The sequence below is a fragment of the Struthio camelus genome, chromosome 20 (genome assembly GCF_040807025.1).
Source record: "Struthio camelus isolate bStrCam1 chromosome 20, bStrCam1.hap1, whole genome shotgun sequence".
In the NCBI taxonomy this organism is placed as follows: Eukaryota; Metazoa; Chordata; class Aves; order Struthioniformes; family Struthionidae; genus Struthio; species Struthio camelus.
This window is the reverse complement of record NC_090961.1, coordinates 12,785,706-12,799,977: the sequence shown is the minus strand read 5'-3', so window position 1 is coordinate 12,799,977 and position 14,272 is coordinate 12,785,706. Positions and strand designations below refer to the sequence as shown.

Here is a 14,272-nt window from a genome sequence, read left to right as displayed (position 1 = left end):
GACCCATCCAGCAGAAAAGGCCTCTGTAGCTCCAGCATCTGCGATGATACAGCACGTAACTCCCCACAGCACAAAGGTCTGGTTCTAGGGAAGGCATGTAGCATCGAGCATCTGCTGAACACACTGCCCGTGATGAGAAATCCAACACGCATATGCTCTGATCCTACATCATACACATCCCAATCCACTGAAACCCCAAAACCTGAAAACCCTCTGTGGCACGAGGATTTGCTACAGCAGAGAGCAACCTGCCCCAGGCATGGAAACATCATCCCCCAAACCCTTCCTGCAGCATGCTGACCCATGCATTCAGAACAGAAGTCACAGCCTGCAAACCCATGCCTTGAAACTTCTAGCAGGACACGTGTCAGCAGCACTGAGATCTGATTTGACAGAAATCTTCCCAACATCCTGATTCTGCAGAAATGCCTCTTTTCCCCTCTCCTGCTCAGAGAACTAAGATCTAGACCTGAGAAGAGCATCCCTCCATGGCACCAAGATCTCTTCCCCTGGGAGCTGACCCTGGCCCACAGTGCTCTCTGCCACCCAGGCATTGCCTGGGATAGCATGGGTTGGCATGAGCCGAATTGGTGCCAGGCAACAAGATGATGCTTAAACAGCCTGGACAACTGCAGACCAGTGCCTGAGCCCATGTCCTGGCTAATTTTTTAGGAGAGACATAGCCATGACATCTCTATTGCTAACAGTCCTGTGCCATGTGTGCCAAAACTTTAGTGACAGATTTCCCTGACAAACCTATTGCGCTGCTCTACTGCACTTGTTCCAGATGCTCTTATCTTTTCTCTTTTTTCCCAAGCAGCTCCTCTGCTCCCCCCAATCAGGACCCTTCCCCTGGGATTGTGGAGCCCATCCTTCCCCCAAATACCTCTTGAAAAGTGGGCCTGTCTTCCAGATGTTGGTGTTGCCTACGCAACCACGCGGTGGGTCTGTGATATTCTCCTTCTCAAACAAGTCATGCACAGCCTGGGCCACCACAGCAACAGCATCACTGATGTGGGCTGACTCGTTCTTCCCATTGATGAGCTGCAAACCTATCACGCCTGCAGCAAGCAGAGGGGAAGAGGGAGGTCAGCCTCACTGGGCACACCAGCTGCTCTGGCGTTATTCCCATGGGGCCAGGAGCTGGCAGGGCTCAGGGTCAGGCAAATGCATGGTTATGGGCCTTAGGACTCCAGCACAGGCACAGCTGGGGAGTTGTCTGGGACTCAGGCAGGAGTAGGCAGGGCAAGCAGATGCAGCAGATGCAGGGCTGACACCATCCTGCCTATCAGAGGTGGAGGGGGACTGGGGACTGCAACACAGACCACTGACACCCAGAGGTGCAGTCCCATCCCAGCACCCCAGCCTTTCCACCAGGCGACGGACAGCTTGCAAAGCCCTGGCAAACCGGAGTTGGGGCGTGGCAGCATATCCAAGGCTGCCAGACTGCTCCTGCCACCCCATGGGAGCAGAGAGCAAAGGCTGCTGTTTATGTGGATCTCTCCACTTGCTCAGGTTCACCACAGCATTGTGTTCTCCCAACCCAAGTGATCCCCAGGAGGGCAGGCGGCATAGGTGGGGGAACCCAGCTCCCAGCATCCCTCGGCCACCCTTATGTCCAGAGAGGGCTAAAGGCACCCCAGATGGGACCACATCTGGATCAGCCTCATGCAGGGGTCTGCCTGCCCAGCCAGCACAGAGGTCAAGCTTTACTGCAAGGAGCATATGATGGCCAGCTGTGCCACAGGCACTGCTCAGTCTGAGCTCCAAGTGGGGTCCTCTCCTAGCCCAGCCGACAGCGGGGCTGGTGCCTCCTGCGGGTGCCTACCATCAGGGGCGTAACGCAGTGCATTGCCTGATATCTCCCGTTCCCCCACCAGCCACACGTAGCCGGAGCCCGTCATATTGAGCATGGCTGCTGATCTGTACACTGTGGCCGCATCATCCTCACTGCAACGAGAAGAAGGGAATGGCAATGTGGCTCCAGGTGCCGGCTGGCCTCTTCCCCTCTGTCTGAGACCCCAGGGAGGCAGCAGGGCAGCAGGCACCATGTCCCCAGGGCTGACCTGGCCAGGCAGCCCTCCTCGGACCCACTCTGATAATTGATTCTCCTGGGCAGTGGCTCATTCTCTGATGCAATGGAAGCTTTCTCTCAGCTTCATCTAATCCCACCACACCCAGTGCTGAGCATCTGCAACTCTGGCCCGTTCCTTATGACTCACCATCTATAGGCACAGGGGCAGTAAGATCCCCTTCCTTCAGGGTATGTCGTTAGTAAGTGCTGCGATCACAAGTGGTAGCTCTTTGCAGGACAGCCAACCACCTCTGCCATGCCCACAGTTTCAAGTTCCTTAACCAGCAGTGCTCACAGCACAATGCCTACTCCCTGCTTGGGACGCAGGGCTTTATGTGGATGTTCTCCCATGTTCCTTGAAGGGAAGGCATGCCCAAAATCTGCACTGATTCCAGTGCTGGGTAGCATTGCAAAGGGGCAAATGAGGAAATCAGACTGAGGAGGGGAAGGAATGGCTCCCCTAGGCCTTACCTGGCAGAAAGGATGATGACCCGAGCCTCCAGCTCCTTAGCTTCAAGCAGCAGGGACGTCACATTTTTGGTTCCAGGGTCAAACTGAAGAACTTTCTCAGCCTGTGATTAGTTGAGCAAAGCTGGTTAGTGCAGTAGTCTAAGGACTGCTTGTGAGAGCCATGCTATCTAGAAAAGGGTCAAGAAAATTCATTAAACTGCACAAGTTTGCTAAATAAGTTTGGTTATAGCTAGATTTTTTTCTTTTTTTCTTTTCTTTTCTTTCTTTTCTTTCTTTCCTTCCTTCCTTTCTCTTTTAAGGTTTTGGCTTTTTGGATTTTTTGCACTGTGCATGCAAACTGAAGTCAATCAAGACCCAAAAAGAGGCGTGCATTGTACAGGAAAGAGAAAAAGGCTTTGAAATGCAATTGAAAACTCAAACAAGTGTTGTTTTTCAAAAACATGGGAAATGAAAAAAACATATTGCACAGGGTTAACCTTTGGGAGTAAAAGTGAGCAACTTACACCAAGGAACCGTTTCCTTTGGGGAGGAAAGGGGGTTGGTTCAACTTTTCAAAAAAAAAAAAAAACTTGCAAGTTAATTACTGGTTCACATGCATGTTTCAAAAAGAAATCCTTCCAGGGTCAGCTGGCTAGGTTTCCATTCTCAAGTCCAAACCAAACTATCTCAACATAAAAACGTGCTACCAAGAAACATAGTCATGAATCTTTTTTTTTCTTTCTTTTCTTTTCTTTTTTTCTCTTTCTCTTTTTTCTTTTTTATTTTTCTGGTGGCTGTGGCTATTTTTCATTTGCTAGTTAGGTTGGTGGGCGGCGTGCATTTCCATGCATATATACCTTGGGTCCTCGCTTGTTGTCATAGGAAAGTTGGTCGAGGTTTTCATAGTTCCTTTTTTTACTCTGATGAATAATGTGCACAGAGAAAATATGTAGACACAGAAGAATATTATAAACAGTTGAAAATGACGTGTAGTAAAGCAATCCAACATCCACCTCCTCCTCCACTGTTTGCTAAAGGGTCTCTATAACGCTGGAGCTCGCAAAAACCACTATCAGGAGAGAGTGCCTCAGCTCTCACGGGAGCGTCATGATGCAAAGCCGTATCGGTTAGAGCAAGCCTGAGTGTCACAGCTGTTGCGATGCAGTTGTATTTCCCTTGTGGGACTGGGGAATTCTTCAGCAAGAAATTTATATCTTAAAGTCAGAAACAATCTACGCCTCTCTAAGGGCCTAAATCGTGGGTATTCCATGGAATTACTGTGGAAGTAAAGGACAAAATGTTGTGTATGGCAAGTGCTGGATAAATGCAAACTGTCACAATTACAAGTATTAGCATTACTATTGTTACCTCTTATCATTACAGTCCTATTCACCCTAAGGGAATTCACAGCAAGTGAAGTGTCTCAGCTGAACATCTCACCTCTCTCAAGGAGGGAGCAGCATTTTGGACCTCTGTTGCCGTCCAAAAGAGAAAGAAAAAGCTTGCTGTGTCCTGTGTTGCCTCAAATCTTGGCAATATGAAGCAATGGTGATCATGCGGTGACAGCTTTTACCTGGTGCTTGAGGAGGGCCGGAGGGCAGGTAACAGAGCATCTCGTGGCTCTGCAGCACACAGGTGGCCTTGGGACGTGCAGTTTTTGGAGACCACGGTGCCCACATTCTGGCCCTACGCATTGTTGGTGGGGTTCATTGTTCAGCAATCTCCATGCTGCCAGCTGGAGCATCACACCCAGACAATGGGCAGGTGGCACAGCATGAACTAACCCTGCAGGTAATGGACCAGAGCAGAGAGCCTCCTTCGCCCCCTCTCCTCCCTGAGCTGCTTCTGCTGCTCAGCCTCAATGCTCAGTCCCAAAAGAGCCGGAGGCATGAAACCTGCTTTTGGAGGTTTCCTCTCCACCAGGCAGCATGATGAGGGCTGACAGCTCTGCTCTCAGAAACCTTGACCCTGCAGTGGCATTCACAGAGAACAGGGGATCTTTCTAGGAGCAGCCAGTGTGGTCATGCCAGCAACATCACCCCAGCAGTGCGTGGAGGATCAAGACAGACTTTTGGCCATCTTTAGTGGGCATAGTCCAACCTCTTCCTCTAGCCTCCTTTCCACCCAAGCTGGATGTCCCTGAACTGTGTGTAGGGGGGATGGGAGATGGTTCTATTCCAGTCCCCATTTTGCATCATCTTACAATAATGGCAACTGTCCCCCGCCAGGAATCTGAGGCGTTGCACCCCCATCACATAAGGGTTCCACTTTTACCAGGTTGTTTCTTAGGCAGCTGGGTTTTGTCTCTGCATCTTGGTCTCCAAACTAAATAGCTTGCCTCCTCCTGAGCACTTGGACCAATCTTCAGCAGGACGCTTTGCCAGGTCTCACGCCTGTGTGTTGTTTGAAGGGCTCAGTGTAGTCATGTGATCTTTCCTCTTCCATCTTTACCTTTCACTCCTTGTACACAGTCTGGCAGCCTTTTCATTGCTCTAAAAAGTTGGATCCTTACAAGGAAAAGAATCTGAGGAGGCAAAATTTACTGCAAGGCCAGGTCTACTTTCACTTCAGATGATGTCCGCAGTGGGAATTTCTATGACTGCTTCTTAGAGTCCCCTCAGATCACAGTGAGACATGGGATAACACCACAACAGAGGAGAGCAGTGTCACAGCGGCAGGAGAGCATGAATATTCTCCTCCAATGAAGAGATATTGGCCATTCTTCCTCAGGCACCAGCAATTTAGCAGGAAACCGTCATCCGCCTTGCAACCTGCAGCCACAAATGACTTTATGTGCCCTGTACGTGCTGGCACCTCAAACCAAGCTGGTCAGCAAAGTGAAGCAGATTGGGTCTCTTGAGTCCAATACAGCTGGACCTGGTGGGACCTGATCAGATCTCTCTGCCTTTCCCTGTCCCCATCCCTGTTTACAGAACTAGACCCGTAACGCTTCCTCTCTCTTTCCACAGGGCAAGGAACATGGGGTCCCACAGCACTTTCCTGCTCCTTGTTGGGCTAGTGCTACTCAGCTCATGTTTGACACAGGGACCAACAGATTCAAAATTCACTTTCCACAGTTCTCCAGCATTCACTTAAAAATTAGAGCTTGCACAAACACCACTGTCCCAGAGAAAGGGAACCTAAAGGCCAGGGACTGGCCACCTCTGACTTCCGACAAAGTCTTGTTTTCACAGTGCTTCCTAATGAGCTCAAGGAGTGTTTGTGCAATCATGGGCCTGCCCAGCATCAGTTCACAGAGCTATGTCACTCAACCAGGGATGAAGCAGCAACCCCAGGCTGAGAGTTACTGTAGACAGGCTTAAAACACAGCTAGCATGTGGGATGTGCCAGAACAGGCAATCCTGGCCTGAGCGCTGGGCTCTGAGCACATGCTTAAAGTATGAATTCATACTGTGATGGCTAAGTATCACCCAGGTTCTGCACAGACTCTAGGAGGCTGCAGGGAGACAAGCCATGGTAGGGTCCAAGAGCTCAGGTGGGCAGGTGAGCTTCTGACACGCAGCAGAGACCCCAGGTCCTGAGGGGTTATGATCCAAGCCTTGAAGAGGTCAAGAGCAGCTCTTCAGCCTGCTCCCTCGCCAGGGCCCAGGCTGTGCTTGAGGAGGCTGGGGAGGGGACCAGGGTACAGCTTCAGGGCATGAAGAGGAGTCAGCACACCAATGATGAGAAGAGCAATTAGATAGCAAAAGAGATTGAGAAAGGGGGGGGGAAGTCCTGGTGGAGTCCATCTTCCATATCAGCCAGACCAGCCAGTTTGACCAGAACAAGCTCAAAGGAAAGTAAAACAGGATAGTATGGCAGACCCCAGAGGGAAGACGAAGTGACCTACTATCAGGGAGCACAGGCCCCAGTCTAGAAGACAGTCAGGGCATCTGAAGTGGCCAAGTGGCTGCCAGGATACACCAAGACATGTCATAGTCTCAGTGTGAATGCAGGGCAGGTCTGAGGACAGATCCTCTCTTCCCTTCTCTCAGGGCCCAGATCTCAATGGTTTTCCTGTAGGATGGGCAGGCTGAAGAAGAAATACACCCTGTGCCTGGGAGCAGGCGTTGTAGTGAGTGGAAGCATGGAGAAGAAGCATTAAAAGGGGATGCATGGAAGCTGCAGCACAAACAGAAGGTGGAAATCAAAAGATGCAAGAAGAGGGATGGAAGACTGACAGCAGGAGCCACCCTTCCATGGCTCTCCCTGGGTAAGGGCAGAGAGCAGGGAACAGAGTGCTGGGAAGAGGCCATGGAGAGAAATATCAGCCTGCAGTGGCTCAACAAGAAGCTGCCATTGGAGGCAGGAGGATCCCACCATGGCGGGCTGCACACCAGTGACTCATGACAGCCCAGGCTGCAGCGACAGTGAAACTTTTCAGAGTCCGGTGCCAAAAATTAAAACCCTATTGGTCAGTGTTGTTTGTACCAGCCCACACCCCTGTGCCAGTGATTTCTTCAGTGGCTCGACAAGAGGTGATGAGGAGCAGTGACAGGCTGGTCTCTCAGCTCAGATGCCTAGTTTTAAGCACAAGAAGAGTCTACAGCCACATCTCAGCAGCTGTCCTAGCAAATATCCACTGGTGGGACTAGACAAGCACAGACTGTGGTCCTTGCCCATGAGCCAGGAGGTAGCAGCCAGGAATGAGTGCCCTGCCCTGAGGCTGCTGGAGAACTGGGAGATGGGTTCAGACTCTACCCACCTGAAGGGCACCTACACTGCCCTGGGACCCAGTGTGGACAAGAGGTGTGCTGGCACCTTTATTTCACCACTTAGGGGAGGAGGTGGTTCCTTGCTTTCCAGTTAGGTGCTTGCCTTTGAACCTTTGCAGCCAAATGGCTCCCTTTCTAGTCCTTCCCTGCTTTGCTTGAACACTTGCTCAGTCCTATACTCAATGGTAGCAGGTGTAAGATTATCCTGCTTAATTTCTAATAGGTCCAGAGACCTCCCCTGTCTCCCTCCCCTTTCCTCCAAGTGGCCCTGAGTGCAGGTGCAGTGCACCTCCTCGATAAAGCTGCTCTCGCGAGCCACAACCGCACTCTCAAAACAGCATGGGCGTCAGGAAAGCAGCGTTTAGCATGTGCTTCAATGGAGATGGGAACTGGGGCATCGACCTACAGCCTCAGAGCTGACAGCTTTATAGAGAGGGTGCATTATACCTCTGTGCATCAATGTGCCAGCTGCCCTTGGCCCTCCTTAGCCACAAGGTGAGCTCCAGTTAGCCAATTCAGAAGTTGTTTTTCTGGGTTGGTTTGGTATTGCTGGGTCTGGACAGGCCCCTGGGTGGCTGCAAGTGGGGCAGGTGCTTCCCTAAGCTGAGCGACTGGTCCTCTCCTTAGGTGGGAATCTTGGGCAAGGTATTTGCAGAGCTCCAGGTTATCCATCCCTTCATTTTGTAGTCGATTTACATGTAGGAGATTTTGACCATGGCAAAGCAAGTGAAATGAATAAAGTACAAAGTTCTGTCAGGTACTAGTCAGACACTGTTGATGCTTTAAGCATGTTAGCCATGTTACAATGGAAAGAAAAGGTGTTTTACATACAGAAATCTACATACATACAACAGCCCAAGACTTCTAGTTTTGTTGTTGTTGCTTAAACAAAGTTACAAGGCAATATTTAGGAACTGACCTTGGACTCTCTCTCCTCCAAGAGGGTCTCCAGCTTCTTTTGTGCAGCACGACCTTCATGGTCGTCACTGACTATCAGAATGACGTGATTCCAGTTGAAGACTCTCATCATCTCAAACCAGACGTTGGCCTGGTGAGAGTATGGTGGAACTGTGCGCAAAAAGGACAGGTGGATGCTCTGCAAAGAAGAACAAGAGCTAAACATAGACTACTGTGGGTCATCTGCCAGGGTACATCTCAAGGAATGGGCAAGTTCACACAGACAGGGTAGGGATCACTAGGCCAAAGAGGTAAAGCAGCAATTTTTGGCAGTCCTCTGGGTTGCCAACCTTTAGCTGACCTCTGGAATCTACACTCCTTTCTTTTGACTGAGAAGCAGATACTTGCTATGATTTCCTACTTTTCTGTGGTTAACCCAGTGCATGGGAGAGAGGGTTTTTTGCTTTGTAGTCAATAAATGCATGGTGAAGAAAAGCCTGTCCAGGAATGAACTGTCAGAAACATTCAGTGCAAATAAAGCCTTTTTTTCCTGATTATTTGAAAATGTTATTGAGTATGCAGTGCTATGAACATAAAAAAGAAAACAGATTCTCTTCAGAGAGCAATAAGGAGCAGTTGCAGGTACACTCAGGTATATACCAGTCATTTGTCATGAGAGAAGTTTAGAAAAGCAATTTTACAGCATGCTGTTTGGCTTTTTCTAGGTCATCTTGTCCGACAGCAGCACACAGGAAGAGACACAGCTCTGGACTCATGCCCCGGCTAACCTATCTGATTTGGTTAAAGACATCATTATGGTTGGATGATTGAGCAATAGCAATTCCAGCATAATTAAGTACAGTACTCTTTGGGGAGCAGCTGAACCAAAAGTTGTAGCTGACACAAAGGTTTCAAAACATGCAGCTTTTCCAAAAGGCCCTCGAGTCAAATATTAGCAAATTAAAGTGCTTAGGCTCAGCATGGATGCTGTTTGAAAAAATAGCTAATTTCTGGAGGGAAGCAGAAGTCTAAACAGGAAAGGACAGAAAGATGAGCACAGCAATATTTTTTTTTATGGACTGAGATGATCCTCTGGACCACAGAGGGCAAGTCCAGAACTGACTATCCAAGGACCTGATCCAGCACTGGTTAGAAATGTCCTGACTAGGCCACAGTAATTCACACTAGAAGGGAAAAAGTATCTTATTTGCCATGGAACCACAAGGGAGGAACGGGCAGATCAGCTAACACCCTTTCCTCACATATGACGTTGTGATAAAGTCAAAGCAAACTATGGAACGTATAGAAAATAATACGAAACTCCTGTCATGGTCACGTCCCTCAGCACTCTGCCTTTACCGGGGATATCAGGTCAGCTCTGCCACTTTCTCCCAAAACACAGAAACAACAGAGGTCCTGAGGAAGCAGCAAAAATATCAAAAGCCAAAAGCAGCAGAAATATTTCCTAATTACAGGAAACTAAGACGACTGTGGCTATTTAATTTAATACAGAAACGAGTCAGGAGAGACTCAGCAAGTGTCACTGAAGAGCAGTTTGGTATGAATGATACAAGCATTCCCAATTATGTGACGAAATGCTGTTTGCCCCGTAAGCCCAATATTAACCTACAGGATCAGGAAAAACCCCAGAGGGGCGAACAGTGGGAAGAACAAATGTGGTCTCCACCTGAATATGTCATTCAAGCTCTCTTTGTAGGTAGTGAATAGGCCCAAGAACTTCCAGGTCCAGTCCCACTCCTCCTGAGGTAGATATCTAAAAGAGCTCAGGCCAGTGGCACCAGAGAAGGGCCTGCTTCTCCCCCTCTGACTGTAATGGGAGCTCGGGTGACTCATTCATCTGGGGATGAAGTGCCATGATTCCCAGCAGGAACGCCCACAGTTGTCCATTTCCCCTATCCCTGAGTATTTTTAACTTGTTTAAGGAATTGTGAGAAAGTGGAGAAAAATCAGAAGGGAGAAAAAAACGAAAGAAGAATAGTGTAACTAATACTCCAGAAAAATAAATATCAGAATATTTTTACAGGCTAGAAAACGTGAAAATCAAACTCAAACTTGTTTAATTCCCTTTGAAATGAAAACAGCTTTGAAATTTCGATATATTGCATGAAACTACTTTCTAGTTTCTCAACAAGCTTGACATCCAGGAGTATCCAAAATGCTGTTTAAACTGATCCTGGCTTTCCTGAATGTCATAAATATATACCTCAGAGAAACAAATTTCACAGTGAAGTTGCTTGTCAACAGCTTGTTTCAACACCTGATGTTTTACTTCAACCTCTGTGAGACAACTAGCACTATATGTTAATTCATTTCAGTTGAACTGCTTGTCAGGCACTGTCCCTGAAGTGCTGCTACAAGTGCTTTAAATTTGAGCTGTCGTGGGTCATAACCTGCTCCCCTCAGATCAGGCACACAGTAAAAATGCTCTCAATTACAAATCAGCAAATCACCTTGTAAGACATTTTGGAGGCTTCACATCATTTGCTCTCCTCTGAGTATTCCTGCTGCTCACTGAGACTGCTGGAATGTGAGCGTGGAAATCACTCACAGCAATCTAGTTTAGAAGTGCAAATCTGAACCGAAGAACAGCTTTCTGCAATATCCTCCTATCTCTTGCTGAAACCCAAGTGCTCAGCCCTGTGCTTCCTCACTTAATTCTTTTTCTGCAAAAGAAAATATTGTTTGAGGCTTAACCTAGACCTCAAAGTAGATGCAGGTGACTATCAATGCCATTTCATCTTTTTTGAATATTAGTAAGTTTTTACAAGATCTCTTGGAAAAGGAAGGAGATGTAAATTCTCCCATTTTACACACGTGGAACAGAGGCACAAAAATAATAGTCTATCTTGTTCCTTCATGTGGACCAGCATGAGAAGGTCAGAGTCTGACTTTTTGCAGTGCTTAGCCTAGGTGGATTCCACGTAGGGCTCTCCATAATGATGGATATCATAGTGATGTTCACCAGTCAGCTGCCTTTACCATGAGAACCTGCTCTCTCTTCTCGGGGTTCTCCTGTTCTCCTTCCACTTACTCAAAGAAGAAATCGATTTCAGAGACCCCTTCACTGTGCAGGCTGGTTTATCCCAGGGCAGCGCTGAATGAGGTGAGGATCTTGGTGAAAAAAACAGAGAATCATTTCATAAGATATATTTACAAGGAGGCCAAACAAAGGCTGCCAAGCCTGAGTGTTTAGCTTCACAATTGCAATACTGCTTCTAGAACAAGTAGTTCTTTGAATATCGGGAGTAATAAAGCTTGCTTCCCTCAGGTCTCTTCATTGAAAGACTGGCTACAACTCATGAACTGCTATGCTTGACTGGAGATGCTCTGAGAGCATCAAAAGATACTGGACAAACCTGCTTGTGATGAAGCCCATGCCTCTCCTCCCCCTGTCAGCCTGGACTTGGGAGCACCATAATTAACTCTGAGACTTCAACCCTCTGTGAAATTTAGCTAAAATTGGCTGATGCCTTCAAAACCAATCAGGGGCATACACATAAAGTGATCTTACGAGCTTGTTTCCATAGAAACTAACATGAAAGATATAATTTCCTGAATTAAAAAAAATAAATAAATAAACTGATCACTGAAAACCAAAAAGGGATTCAGATGAATCTCCCAGTATTGCACCAGCAGGGCCGGATGGCCTGTCCTGCACAGGGTGTGTGTGGCTCCTTCTACCATCCACACCTGCATTGCCAGATCCGCAGCAGTCCTTTGCCCTTGAGCAAAAACGAAAGGGAACTGGCAGCAGAGCAGCAGACTGTTGTCTTCTGTTTGGACCTACCCTGTGGGTAGGGGGCAGGTCCACTCTGTGCTCTTCCCCCATTTCCACCTTTGCTGGCCCTCCCGCCGGTCCGTATTCAATATCCTTGCACACTGCTCCTCTCCCTGCTCAGTCCTTGCTTTTGCCCCAGCATCTGCCTGCAGCCCTGCACCTGCCGAACACCCACAAATATTCAGTGGGAGGCATCTCCCTGCCGCCACAGTTGGTTGCTCCTCCAGATCTGAAAGACAGTTGGTTTTTTTAGAGCCACTTTTGCTGACAACATATTTTAAAGGGGAAAAAACAGCTGAAGTGGACTCTGAATGGGAAACTCCCCCCCCCCCCCCCCCAGGGTGAGCATGGCAAATTCAGTGCAGGCTCTTACCCTGGAAATGGCAGCTAATCTGTTTCAGTGAGCACAACTCGGCTGAAAAGAAACTGGACTGATAACTGTGCAGATATCCTTCTCCCTAGCATCATGTGCAGTGTGACAGGGTTCCCCTCAGTGGCATTGCTGATCGGACCTATCCCTTCCCCAAGGCAGCAAGAACCAAATCCCCCTTGAATATTTCCTGCCTTCTACTGCACCTCTCCCATGGTTTGTCAGCTCTGTTATCATCCCTTTCCCTTCTAACAGTGCCTGACAGAACACAGACAGGGCATACCAGGGCTCCCAGCCCATGCTAGCCACCACTTCTGTCACTGCCATGGCCCCTGCCTGCTGGTCATTCTCCCACGGTTTTCCCTGCTGGGAGATACCATGCCCTGCTGCTGCTCCAGCAGAGAAGTTCTGCTGCCTGGGTCTCTGGGAGCCTGCTGCTCCTCGCCTCCTGAAATGTGGCTTCATTTAGCATGTAGGCAGAGTGACAATTTTTGCACTGAACATTTGCATTTGTGAATATTCACATTTTCCAAAGACATATTTGTTCTTTGAAACATGCCTGATCTCAATCACTAAGCTCATGCACCTGAACAAAATTCTCCACAAAGGCTGCTGTAACAGCAGGGCTATAATGGCATGTGAATGGCCAGGTCCTGCTAAGCTGCTCTCTTTGCCTTTGCTAACCAAGAAGAGTCTTTGTAAGACCACCTGTTAGTTGAGAGCATCCAGTGGAAGATCCAGCCATGGCAGCATCTCAGTACACAGGCCAGGGCATTGCCCACCAGCCTGGCAGAAACCAGCCCTCTGCCTACAGCAGGACCTCATCCAGGCTGACCCCCAGGCTTCCATAGGGATAGAGACTGGTTTGGGCACCTGGAATTTGAACCTCTTTCTTGAGCGCTGACCAGACTGAATGTCATTTAAAGCCTTGAGATATCTTATTAGTCAATTCTATTATATTCCCTACCAATATCATATAAGCCCAGAAAGTAAAAGGAGTCAATCTTCAAACCCCAGAGAGCTCCTGCCCAGTGTACAGGAATCTCTAGGATCCTCCTTCACTAGTTCTCCCTATCTGGGGAGCACCCAGGATGCTCCAGCTATCACGGGTGAGCAGGGCAGGAGCTAGTTCATGCATTTGATTTGGCTAAAGAGCAGCGAGTGCAGCAGCCTGAGAGAGAAACGCTGCAGAAATCATCTAGCACTATGTAGGTCAACACTGACAGCTGCAAAAAAATACTGTACAAGGGAATGCAAGAGAAAGAGAGGGAGCTGCAGATTTAACTGGAGAGGGTGGATAGATGAATGGATAGACACATAGACATGTAGATAGGCAGGCTAGTGTAGAAATCATTAACCCTCCTGATGGGCACTCTTGATTTACACCACATGTATGAGATACTATACTAGAAACATGCATCAGTTACCTTATCGGAATATATAGACATGCGTGTTGTCAGACCAATGACAGGGATCCTGTAGAAGCCAGCTGTGTATGATACGGGTGTTGGTGTTAGGTGATCGTTTGGAGCAGGAGGGTGACTAACTAATATTGCATAGACCTGTAGGACAGGATACACGACACAAACATTATTTCACAGGAGCACATCAGCCTTCGAATGTGATTTTCCTTTTCTTTTCTGCAATGTTAAACAGCTCCATGTTAACATGATAAGATCATTTGAATAATTGGAAACAGCATAGCAATAACTGCACTGAGGAGCACGTCCTGGTGAGGGTGTGGAGAGGGCTGTTTGCAAGCCTGCCGCTGCCTCGGACTGCAGCCCGCTCAGAGGTGATGGGTCTGTTCAGGGTTGCATCTTAATGGAAACGCCGTGCCTAGCTGCTCGGCTTGCTAAACTAATAACTTTCATGGATTACAGATTAAAGGGAAACATCTCCCTTACAGTCACACTGTGTAATGCGATTTCTTTAACCACACATTTAATACTCAGTTGTAATTCCCC

At 48.2% G+C, this 14,272-nt stretch overlaps 1 protein-coding gene across 14 annotated transcripts in view; it reads right to left on the bottom strand.

The window, feature by feature from the left end:
- GRIN1 (glutamate ionotropic receptor NMDA type subunit 1) overlaps positions 1-14,272 on the bottom strand; it is a 41,438-nt gene that overhangs the window by 23,410 nt on the left and 3,756 nt on the right. For 10 of the 14 annotated variants that reach the window (XR_011135638.1, XM_068914774.1, XM_068914776.1 and 7 more), the window contains exons 2-7: positions 13,733-13,867; positions 8,159-8,335; positions 3,382-3,444; positions 2,546-2,646; positions 1,829-1,950; positions 887-1,061 (exon numbers count right to left, since the gene is read on the bottom strand). Coding sequence is in view for 13 of the 14 variants with exons in the window: in XM_068914774.1 (XP_068770875.1) it covers positions 887-1,061; positions 1,829-1,950; positions 2,546-2,646; positions 3,382-3,444; positions 8,159-8,335; positions 13,733-13,867 (773 nt within the window). In the remaining variant the exon portion in view is untranslated. The remainder of the gene's footprint in view (positions 1-886; positions 1,062-1,828; positions 1,951-2,545; positions 2,647-3,381; positions 3,445-8,158; positions 8,336-13,732; positions 13,868-14,272) is intronic. The other 4 variants (XM_068914773.1, XM_068914780.1, XM_068914785.1 and 1 more) reach the window with 1 other exon arrangement.